The sequence below is a fragment of the Ambystoma mexicanum genome, chromosome 11 (assembly GCF_040938575.1).
Source record: "Ambystoma mexicanum isolate Mex_15411 chromosome 11, UKY_AmexF1_1, whole genome shotgun sequence".
Lineage (NCBI taxonomy): Eukaryota > Metazoa > Chordata > Amphibia > Caudata > Ambystomatidae > Ambystoma > Ambystoma mexicanum.
The window spans coordinates 39,493,306-39,504,861 of NC_090934.1; the positions used below are offsets into that span (position 1 = coordinate 39,493,306).

The window sequence follows — 11,556 nt, forward strand, 5'->3', positions numbered from 1 at the left end:
CGGAGGCGGATGTACCGCCATGGATGGTGGCGGTGCATCCGTGTTCACCGGTGTTACTGTAATGGTGGTGGCTCCAGCTCTGCACGTTGATGATGCGCACGACCGCCAAGCCGTAATTCAACCTTGTTTCCACCATCACACGGTGACGGAAATGGTGCCACTGCCATCACGGTAACACTGGTTTTCTTACGCCTAACTTGTAATGAGGCCCAAAATGTGTCTCGAGTGGTGATTGCAGATTCTCAGTCTTTACGCCTAGATTGTGGAACAGCCTTCCCCTGAACTTAAGGAAAACCAACTCCCTTCTAGCATTTCGAGGAGGTTTTAAAACCCATCTTTTCAAATAAAAGCGCTCTTGTTCTGTGATCTTAATGACATTACCACCATGGTTGACTGATCATCATACTAAGTTATCCATCTGCGCCACGATTCGATTTGGTTCGTTGCGTGTGCATTTACAAATGGCTCAAAATCAAATAAAAAAATTGCATTGGGCATTCAATACACAACTACAACTGATCCAGTTCAAAACCCTTCACCGAGTGTACGTGACTCTGGCCCGCCTCATCTGTTTAACCGTGCTAGGGCAAGTAGCTGCCCAAGATGTAACACCGAACCAGCTAACTTTATTGACATGCTGTGGATGTGTCCCAAACTGCGGGAGTTCTGGGAGGGGGTGGTGGATGCAGTTTCTGCTATGCTAGGGAGGGTGGTGCTGTGTGAGTTAATGTGCTGCATGTTTGGCTGGATTCCCGGGATTCCTAACACAGTGGGAAACTACTGGCGACATGTATGATGCATCCTGATGATATGGACTGGGGCTGCCTCCCCTGGGGTAAGGAACTGGCTTAGGGACTTGATTTGGCTTGAGTGACACAACAAGGAATATGGATTACTGTGTGGCCCGCAGACTAGGCCCAAGAATATTTGGGCCACTTTGTGTCCTATCTTTTGTCTCGGGCCCGGTTTTTTGGAAGTGGGGGAGGCAACACCTACCGCATAGACTAAAAACTGCACCCGGCCCACTCTTTGAATGCATCAACAGGCTGGAATGCAGCCCATGGACAAACCTGCTCCTCTATGTCACATTGTGTTGGATGGGGCCTTCCTACTTACCTTCTGATACGTTATCTGTATTGAGCCTTGTTGCTATACCTCTGCACGATATTGTAATATTTTTGAATGTCTTGAGATGTAAACCAATCAATAAAGAAAGTGTTAAAAAGAAAAAAACTGGCAGAAGTTGGCTAGACCGAGACAGCTCTCTATGTCCTTAACTGATAATGGGAAAGGCCGTTTAAGTATGGAAGATACCTTGCTAGAGTCCATCTCCACTCCTTTGTCCAAAAGTATGAATCCTAGGTAGGGTACCGTTGTAACTCCAAACGCTTCTCGTGTTTGGCAAACAAACGATTGCTCCATATTCTGCATAACACTTCAGAGAGGTGTTCTTGGTGTTGTTCAGGGTTATAAGAAAAAAACAATATATCATCCAAATATACTGTCACCGATAGATAGAGAAGATCGGCGAATAGGCGGTCCATGAATCGTTGGAATATGGCTGGGTGGGAGAAACCTGGGCGTATTCTCCCAGTAAGACCTCGAAGACTCCATTATTCAGGTGTCTGGGACACGGCCATCGTTGTTGGATCAAGTTCCTGGGTGTGGAGCAGTGGGGGAGGATCATCTGGATAGGGGAACCTGGGGTTTTTCTAGGGGGAATACCCAAGGTGAGAAGCAGTATTCTACCGAGGAGCAAGAAGAGGGAGGGCGAACTACCTGTGGTTTTCTTTGGTTATTCAATTTCTTCCTCCCTTCCACCCATAGAAGATCCTTTAGTAATGTCCTATCAACCCTACACCTGTGATAAACCAACTAAAAGTCCAACCCCAATGGCATATCAAAACCGTATCACCCAGAACCCCTGTTTCCCTGTTCTCTACCTGCATACTCCCGGCCATTCTTTTCCACGCCCCTCTAGTCAGTATATCCTGGCTTCCCATTTGCACAGAAGAAATACTACCCTTCCCACAACTCCCCTTGCTTATTATGTGAACCCTATCAATCCCATTCCTTTGATTGTCATCATCCGAACACCCAATCTGCTCAGACAAAATACTACAATTCCCAGGATTCCCTATGTTCTGTCCTCCATACCGGGCATTCTCGCCCATTTCACAAACCCTACCCATTCTGTTCTTCTCAGTCTACCCCTCAACCCTTTTTTTACATTAGCACCGTTTCCCAATCCTATTCCGTAGGAAATTCCAACAAGCATACTGTTGTATGCACTGGTAATAATGCTGTTTACCTGAGATGTCCCAACATGAAGGTCAGGCAAAATCAGGCAATTACTTCTAATCACACACACCTGACGGCCCTTCCTTTTCCCCATAGGAATAAAAGGTGGATCAAGAAAGCACAAGGCGAGTACAGCAGACAGCACGATGAGACGGCTACCACGCGGCAGTTGAAACAAAGAAAAAAGGCACAGGGAATCGAGAGGGTGGCAAGGAGAGAAGTGACCTTGCTCTTTTCGTCCCAGGCTTGTAGAACCTTTGTAGAGGAAAGCCTAAAACCGCGAACAGTAGCACAAGTGTCCTTCAGCAGATGTCAACGTTACAGGGCAAGCTCATGCCGATAAGCAGGAGTGAGGGAAGCTCCCGTGCCCGTGGTACCGGCTTTGACTCCAGAGAAGCCAAAAGCCCAGTGCTTTCATCACAACCGGTGAGTCGAGGGGAGAACTGATGAGAATCGTGCTGTTTTGAGTGACAATCGCAGGAGTGGAAAGCTTCGAACCAAAGCTATTGAACTTTGAATGAACTGTTAAAACTGTGAAGGGGAGACCAGATGCAGAGGGACAGCGGCACCACGTGGATGCTAATTCGAGAGACTCTGGTCGAGCCCCATATGAGAAAAACCTACAGAAACCAGACGGCCATAGGAAGGCCACCAAAGGAACTCAAAGTGGTCATACATGAGGGTTGAGAAAAAACCCTGTACAATCGAAAGACTTTGATCCATAAGTTGGCTAAAAGCAAGGGAAGGGATCCCGAATTGTGAATGAAGGAAGGGGACGTGAATCCCACAAACATTTGAAACCAGTGGACAGTTTTGAAAAGGCAATAGTGAACCTCGAGGAGGGATACCGGAGGAGAGGGACGAAATCTAAAGGCACCGAGAAACAGAGTGTTGAAGTGAACCCAGAAAAGGGAGATCCACTGAACTGTTTGACAAAAGACTTTAAGAAACTAAGAAGGGTCTTAGCCCGGACAAGGGAGATCCAGGGTAAAGCTAAGACTCACAACACTGGCAGTTGAGACAGGTCCAAGCCTGAACGAGGGAGATCCAGGGGTGAAGTCATCACCCAAGTGCTGGCAGTCGAGTGAGGTCCGAGCCCGAACGAGGGAGCTCCAAGGAGTGAAGCTATCATCCAAAGTTTAAGGATAAAAGAATAAAAGATGCAAAAAAATATGATTGAGAAAGGGTTAGCCCAGAAGAGGGGGATCCAGAGGTGAAGCCATCACCCAGCGAAGATTGGGAACAAACTTTCATTTGTTAAAGGAACTTTTGTTTTTGTTGGTTGAATACATCAGGGTCCGAAGGCAAGAGACTTTCAGAGGACTCGAGACTTAGCCATAGACGATCCTGAGAACGGCCATTGGAACTGTCGTTTCATGCTGGAGAGGCCTGAGACTGTACTGTGCTCCAAGCTCCCATCTTGTCCCGCATCTAAAATGTGGGGAAGGGAGACCAAGGCTACCGCCTCCTGACTTATCATTTGAGAACACTTCTTTCTTTCTTGAAACTTAACCCCACACCCTTTGTATTTAGCGTAAGGAATTGGCAATAGTTTTTTTTTAGTATAGGCCCTTTTATTTGACTTGACACATTAGGACTGCCTTATTTTCATTTGATGGTCGACACCTGTCCCCATCTTAAATTTAGGTTTAGACTAGGCATTTTTCCAATCCGCATACCACTTTCATTGTTCAATAAACACCCTTGAACTGTGATCACTTGTGTCTGTCTTACTTGTTGTCACCATGAGATTCTCACATTGGGCATTGACGAGTCCAAAGGGCATAACACTATACTCATAAAGTCCATAACGCAGTATGAAAAGCCGTCTTTCACTCATCACCGGATCTGATCCTCAACAAATGGTAGGCTCCTCTGAGATCCAACTTACTAAACACACCTGCTCCCTGAACAGCTTCAAGTATGTCCTTAATTAAGGGCATGGGGTAGAGATCCTGGATGGTAACCTTATTCAGCCCTCTGAAGTCAATACAGGGTCAGAGTTCCTTGGTGTCTCTTTTTGGAATGAAAAATAAAGACACTCCCGCCGATGTTTTTGAAGGACGCAGGTGTCAGTTCCCTGAAGTTGTCGTTGAGGTATTTTCTCAAAACATTCTTCCCTGGAATGGTCAAAGAATACATTCGACCAAATGGAACTATGGCATCCGGTAGCAGTGCTATGACGCAATCCTCAGATCTGTGGGGAGGTAGTTCCCTTGGTACTATATCCTCAAAAACATCCGAAAACTCCTGATCCGGCGGCGGGATGCAGTTGACTCTGACTACAGAGTTAGAAGCATAGGTGGCATAAATGCTAGTGTCTGTGTGCCCAATGCTAGCGCCTGTTTGCCCAATGCTAGCGCCTGTGTGCCCAATGCTAGCGCCTGTTTGCCCAATGCTAGCACCTGTGTGCCCAATACTAGCGCCTGTGAGCCCACTGCTAGAGCCTGTGTGCCCAATGCTAGCGCCTGTTTGCCCAATGCTAGCGCCTGTGTGCCCAATGCTAGCACATGTGTGCCCAATACTCGTGCCTGTGTGCCCAATACTCGTGCCTGTGTGCCCAATGCTAGTGCCTGTGTGCCCAATTCTAGCACCTATGTGCCCATTACTAGCGCCCCTGTGCCCAATGTTAGCGCCTGTTTGCCCAATGCTAGCGCCTGTGTGCCCAATGCTAGCACCTGTGTGCCCAATGCTAGCACCTATGTGCCCATTACTAGTGCCTGTGTGCTCAATGCTAGCGCCTGTTTACACAATGCTAGCACCTGTGTGCCCAATGCTAGCGCCTGTGTGCCCAATGCTAGTGCCTGTGTGCCCAATACTAGCGCCTGTGAGCCCAATGCTAGCGTCTGTTTGCCCAATGCTAGCACATGTGTGCCCAATACTAGCGCCTGTGTGCCCAATGTTAGTGCATGTGTTCCTAATGCTAGCGCCTGTGTGCCCAATGCTAGTGCCTGTTTGCCTAATGCTAGTGCCTGTGTGCCCAATGTTAGTGCCTCTTTGCCCAATGCTAGTGCCTGTGTGCCCAATGTTAGTGCCTGTGTTCCTAATGCTAGCGCCTGTGTGCCCAATGCTAGCTCCTGTGTGCCCAATGTTAGTGCCTGTGTGCCCATTGCTAGTACCTGTGAGCCCAATGCTAGCGCCTGTTTGCCCAATGTTAGTGCCTGTGTGACCAGTGCTAGTGCCGGTTTACCTAATGCTAGCGCCTGTGTGCCCAATGCTAGCGCCTGTGTGCCCAATGCTAGCGCCTGTGTGCCCAATACTAGCGCCTGTTTTCCCATTACAAGCGCCTGTGTGCCCAATACTAGTGCCTGTTTGCCCAATGCTAGTGCCTGTGTGCCCAATACTAGCACCTGTTTGCCCAATGCTAGTGCCTGTGTGCCACCTGTTTGCCCAATGCTAGCACATGTGTGCCCAATACTAGCGCCTGTTTGGCCATTACTAGCGCCTGTTTGCCCATTACTAGCGCCTGTGTGCCCAATGCTAGTGTCTGTTTGCCCAATGCTAGCGCCTGTGTGCCCAATGCTAGTGCCTGTGTGCCCAATGCTAGCGCCTGTGTTCACGAGGAGAGGAATTCACTGACGGCCCATAGGTCAGCGCTCACCCTCAAGAACCTGTAAGACAAGATAGCTGCACCATGTGAGGACAGGGTGTGCAGGATTCACTTACTCCAACACGACTCAATAATGAGGACTCAGTAGTTTGGCAAAGGGAAGTCCGTTTAATGATACATACATCAAACAGAGAAACAAATGGGAATCAGCTGTAGTGCGATCACCGGTCTCGCTCCGACTTCCACAAACTCTGGTAGAACAGTAATTCTTATAGGCAAAACTTGTCATCACTGACGTCTAATTTCTATAAAAAATCATCATGCAACCTAATTGGTTAGGAAAGGTAACTTAAGTATAGGTGCTATATCTGTATATGGTAACAGAGCATGCGGCTTGGATAACTCTTATCAGGTGCCTGTTTGCCCAATGCTAGCGCCTGTGTGCCAAATGCTAGCACCTGTGTGCCCAATGCTAGCACCTGTGTGCCCAATGCTAGCGCCTGTGTGCCCAATGCTAGTGCCTGTGAGCCCAATGCTAGCACCTGTGTGCCCAATGCTAGTGCCTGTGTGCCCAATGCTAGTGCCTGTGTGCCCAATGCTAGTGCCTGTGAGCCCAATGCTAGTGCCTGTGTGCCCAATGCTAGCACCTGTGTGCCCAATGCTAGCGCCTGTTTGCCCAATGCTAGCACCTGTGTGCCCAATGCTAGTGCCTGTGTGCCCAATGCTAGTGCCTGTGAGCCCAATGCTAGAGCCTGTGTGCCCAATGCTAGCGCCTGTGTGCCCAATGCTAGCGCCTGTGTGCCCAATGCTAGTGCCTGTGTGCCCAATGCTAGTGCCAGTGAGCCCAATGCTAGAGCCTGTGTGCCCAATGCTAGCGCCTGTGTGCCCACTGCTAGTGCCTGTATGCCAAATGCTAGCACCTGTGGGCCCAATGCTAGCACCTATGTGCCCAATGCTAGTGCCTGTGTGCCCAATGCTAGCGCCTGTTTGCCCAATGCTAGCGCCTGTTTGCCCAATGCTAGCACCTGTGTGCCCAATGCTAGAGCCTGTGTGCCCAATGCTAGCACCTATGTGCCCAATGCTAGCACCTGTGTGCCCAATGCTAGAGCCTGTGTGCCCAATGCTAGCACCTATGTGCCCAATGCTAGCACCTATGTGCCCAATGCTAGTGCTGGTGTGCCCAATGCTAGAGCCTGTGTGCCCAATGCTAGCACCTATGTGCCCAATGCTAGTGCCTGTGTGCCCAGTGCTAGTGCCGGTGTGCCCAATGCTAGTGCCGGTGTGCCCAATGCTAGTGCCGGTGTGCCCATGCTAGCGCCTGTGTGTCCAATGCTAGTGCCTGTTTGCCCATGCTAGTGCCTGTGTGCTCATGCTAGCGCCTGTGTGCCCAATGCTAGTGCCTGTGAGCCCAATGCTAGAGCCTGTGTGCCCAATGCTAGTGCCTGTGTGCCCAATGCTAGTGCCTGTGAGCCCAATACTAGTTCTGGTGTGCCCAGTGCTAGTGCCGGTGTGCCCAATGCTAGTGCCTGTGTGCCCAATGCTAGTGCCTGTGTGCCCAATACTAGCGCCTGTGAGCCCAATGCTAGCGTCTGTTTGCCCAATGCTAGCACATGTGTGCCCAATACTAGCGCCTGTGTGCCCAATGCTAGTGCCTGTGTGCCCAATACTAGCACCTGTGAGCCCAATGCTAGCGTCTGTTTGCTCAATGCTAGCACATGTGTGCCCAATACTCGTGCCTGTGTGCTCAATGCTAGTGCCGGTGTGCCCAATGCTAGTGCCGGTGTGCCCAATGCTAGTGCCGGTGTGCCCATGCTAGCGCCTGTGTGCCCAATGCTAGTCCCTGTGTGCCCATGCTGGTGCCTGTGTGCCCATGCTAGTGCCTGTGTGCCCATGCTAGCGCCTGTGTGCCCAATGCTAGTGCCTGTGAGCCCAATGCTAGAGCCTGTGTGCCCAATGCTAGTGCCTGTGTGCCCAATGCTAGTGCCTGTGTGCCCAATGCTAGCGCCTGTTTGCCCAATGCTAGTGCCTGTGTGCCCAATGCTAGTGCCTGTGAGCCCAATGCTAGCGCCTGTGTGCCCAATGCTAGTGCCTGTGTGCCCAATGCTAGCACCCGTGGGCACAATGCTAGCACCTATGTGCCCATTACTAGTGCCTGTGTTCCCAATGCTAGCACCTATGTGCCCAATGCTAGCACCTATGTGCCCAATGCTAGTGCGGGTGTGCCCAATGCTAGTGCGGGTGTGCCCAATGCTAGTGCCGGTGTGCCCATGCTAGCGCCTGTGTGCCCAATGCTAGTGCCTGTGTGCCCATGCTAGTGCCTGTGTGCCCATGCTAGCGCCTGTGTGCCCAATGCTAGTGCCTGTGAGCCCAATGCTAGAGCCTGTGTGCCCAATGCTAGCGCCTGTGTGCCCAATGCTAGTGCCTGTGTGCCCAATGTTAGTGCCTGTGAGCCCAATGCTAGATCCTGTGTGCCCAATACTAGCGCCTGTGTGCCCAATGCTAGTGCCTGTGTGCCCAATGCTAGCGCCTGTTTGCCCTATGCTAGTGCCTGTGTGCCCAATGCTAGTGCCTGTGAGCCCAATGCTAGAGCCTGTGTGTCCAATGCTAGCGCCTGTGTGCCCAATGCTAGTGCCTGTGTGCCCAATGCTAGTACCTGTGGGCCCAATGGTAGCACCTATGTGCCCATTACTAGTGCCTGTGTTCCCAATGCTAACACCTATGTGCCCAATGCTAGCACCTATGTGCCCAATGCTAGTGCCTGTGTGCCCAATGCTAGCACCTATGTGCCCAATGCTAGCACCTATGTGCCCAATGCTAGTGCCGGTGTGCCCAATGCTAGCGCCTGTGTGCCCAATGCTAGCGCCTGTGTGCCAAATGCTAGCACCTATGTGCCCAATGCTAGTGCCGGTGTGCCCAATGCTAGCGCCGGTGTGCCCAATTCTAGCGCCTGTGTGCCAAATGCTAGCGCCTGTGTGCCCAATGCTAGCGCCTGTGTGCCCAATGCTAGCGCCTGTGTGCCCAATGCTAGTGCCGGTGTGCCCAATGCTAGCGCCTATGTGCCCAATGCTAGCGCCTGTGTGCCAAATGCTAGCACCTGTGTGCCAAATGCTAGCGCCTGTGTGCCCAATGCTAGTGCCTGTGTGCCCAGTGCTAGTGCCTGTGTGCCCACGCTAGTGCCTGTGTGCCCAGTGCTAGTGCCTGTGTGCCCACGCTAGTGCCTGTGTGCCCATGCTAGCGCCTGTGTGCCCAATGATAGCGCCTGTGTGCCAAATGCTAGCGCCTGTGTGCCCAATGCTAGTGCCTGTGTGCCCATGCTAGTGCCTGTGTGCCCAATGCTAGTGCCGGTGTGCCCAATGCTAGCGCCTGTGTGCCCAATGCTAGCGCCTGTGTGCCAAATGCTAGTGCCGGTGTGCCCAATGCTAGTGCTTGTGTGCCCAATGCTAGCGCCGGTGTGCCCAATTCTAGCGCCTGTGTGCCAAATGCTAGCGCCTGTGTGCCCAATGCTAGTGCCTGTGTGCCCATGCTAGCGCCTGTGTGCCCAATGCTAGCGCCTGTGTGCCCAATGCTAGTGCCTGTGTGCCCAATGCTAGCGCCTATGTGCCCAATGCTAGCACCTTTGTGCCCAATGCTAGCGCCTGTGTGCCAAATGCTAGCACCTGTGTGCCAAATGCTAGCGCCTGTGTGCCCAATGCTAGTGCCTGTGTGCCCAGTGCTAGTGCCTGTGTGCCCACGCTAGTGCCTGTGTGCCCATGCTAGCGCCTGTGTGCCCAATGCTAGCGCCTGTGTGCCAAATGCTAGCGCCTGTGTGCCCAATGCTAGTGCCTGTGTGCCCATGCTAGTGCCTGTGTGCCCAATGCTAGTGCCTGTGTGCCCACTGCTAGTGCCTGTGTGCCCATTCTAGCGCTTGTGTGCCCAATGCTAGTGCCTGTGTGCCCAATGCTAGTGCCTGTGTGCCCATGCTAACGCCTGTGTGCCCAATGCTAGTGCCTGTGTGCCCATGCTAGCGCCTGTGTGCCCAATGCTAGCGCCTGTGTGCCCAATGCTAGTGCCTGTGTGCCCAATGCTAGCGCCTGTTTGCCCAATGCTAGCGCCTGTGTGCCCAATGCTAGTGCCTGTGAGCCCAATGCTAGAGCCTGTGTGCCCAATGCTAGCGCCTGTGTGCCCAATGCTAGTGCCTGTGTGCCCAATGCTAGTACCTGTGGGCCCAATGGTAGCGCCTATGTGCCCATTACTAGTGCCTGTGTTCCCAATGCTAACACCTATGTGCCCAATGCTAGCACCTATGTGCCCAATGCTAGTGCCTGTGTGCCCAATGCTAGCACCTATGTGCCCAATGCTAGCACCTATGTGCCCAATGCTAGTGTCGGTGTGCCCAATGCTAGCGCCTGTGTGCCCAATGCTAGCGCCTGTGTGCCAAATGCTAGCACCTATGTGCCCAATGCTAGTGCCGGTGTGCCCAATGCTAGTGCTTGTGTGCCCAATGCTAGCGCCGGTGTGCCCAATTCTAGCGCCTGTGTGCCAAATGCTAGCGCCTGTGTGCCCAATGCTAGTGCCTGTGTGCCCATGCTAGCGCCTGTGTGCCCAATGCTAGCGCCTGTGTGCCCAATGCTAGTGCCAGTGTGCCCAATGCTAGCGCCTATGTGCCCAATGCTAGCACCTTTGTGCCCAATGCTAGCGCCTGTGTGCCAAATGCTAGCACCTGTGTGCCAAATGCTAGCGCCTGTGTGCCCAATGCTAGTGCCTGTGTGCCCAGTGCTAGTGCCTGTGTGCCCACGCTAGTGCCTGTGTGCCCAGTGCTAGTGCCTGTGTGCCCACGCTAGTGCCTGTGTGCCCATGCTAGCGCCTGTGTGCCCAATGATAGCGCCTGTGTGCCAAATGCTAGCGCCTGTGTGCCCAATGCTAGTGCCTGTGTGCCCATGCTAGTGCCTGTGTGCCCAATGCTAGTGCCGGTGTGCCCAATGCTAGCGCCTGTGTGCCCAATGCTAGCGCCTGTGTGCCAAATGCTAGCACCTATGTGCCCAATGCTAGTGCCGGTGTGCCCAATGCTAGTGCTTGTGTGCCCAATGCTAGTGCTTGTGTGCCCAATGCTAGCGCCGGTGTGCCCAATTCTAGCGCCTGTGTGCCAAATGCTAGCGCCTGTGTGCCCAATGCTAGTGCCTGTGTGCCCAATGCTAGCACCTGTGTGCCCAATGCTAGTGCCTGTGTGCCCAATGATAGCGCCTATGTGCCCAATGCTAGCACCTTTGTGCCCAATGCTAGCGCCTGTGTGCCAAATGCTAGCACCTGTGTGCCAAATGCTAGCGCCTGTGTGCCCAATGCTAGTGCCTGTGTGCCCAGTGCTAGTGCCTGTGTGCCCACGCTAGTGCCTGTGTGCCCATGCTAGCGCCTGTGTGCCCAATGCTAGCGCCTGTGTGCCAAATGCTAGCGCCTGTGTGCCCAATGCTAGTGCCTGTGTGCCCATGCTAGTGCCTGTGTGCCCATGCTAGCGCCTGTGTGCCCAATGCTAGTGCCTGTGTGCCCACTGCTAGTGCCTGTGTGCCCATTCTAGCGCTTGTGTGCCCAATGCTAGTGCCTGTGTGCCCAATGCTAGTGCCTGTGTGCCCATGCTAACGCCTGTGTGCCCAATGCTAGTGCCTGTGTTGCCATGCTAGCGCCTGTGTGCCCAATGCTAGCGCCTGTGTGCCCAATGCTAGTGCCTGTGTGCC

General features: G+C 52.6%; 1 protein-coding gene across 1 annotated transcript; it reads left to right on the plus strand.

Annotated features, from left to right (window-relative positions):
- The first annotated feature begins 4,118 nt into the window (after nt 1-4,118).
- LOC138504896 (autotransporter adhesin BpaC-like) lies at nt 4,119-11,234 on the plus strand. The gene is made up of 6 exons (XM_069625301.1): nt 4,119-4,222; nt 4,641-5,653; nt 6,264-7,171; nt 8,167-9,030; nt 9,836-10,426; nt 10,755-11,234. Exons 1-6 carry the CDS (start codon nt 4,119-4,121, stop codon nt 11,232-11,234), a joined length of 3,960 nt encoding a protein of 1,319 aa, XP_069481402.1.
- The last annotated feature ends 322 nt before the right edge of the window (nt 11,235-11,556 follow it).

What these genes read in the sequence shown, in the direction of transcription:
- LOC138504896 (XM_069625301.1), top strand. Translation starts at nt 4,119, where the DNA reads ATGAAAAGCCGTCTTTCACTCATCACCGGATCTGATCCTCAACAAATG. An exon ending in TGCTCCCTGAACAGCTTCAA is followed by an intron (nt 4,223 to 4,640) that starts GTATGTCCTTAA and finishes GCCCAATGCTAG; the next exon opens with CGCCTGTTTGCCCAATGCTA. An exon ending in TGTGCCCAATACTAGCACCT is followed by an intron (nt 5,654 to 6,263) that starts GTTTGCCCAATG and finishes AACTCTTATCAG; the next exon opens with GTGCCTGTTTGCCCAATGCT.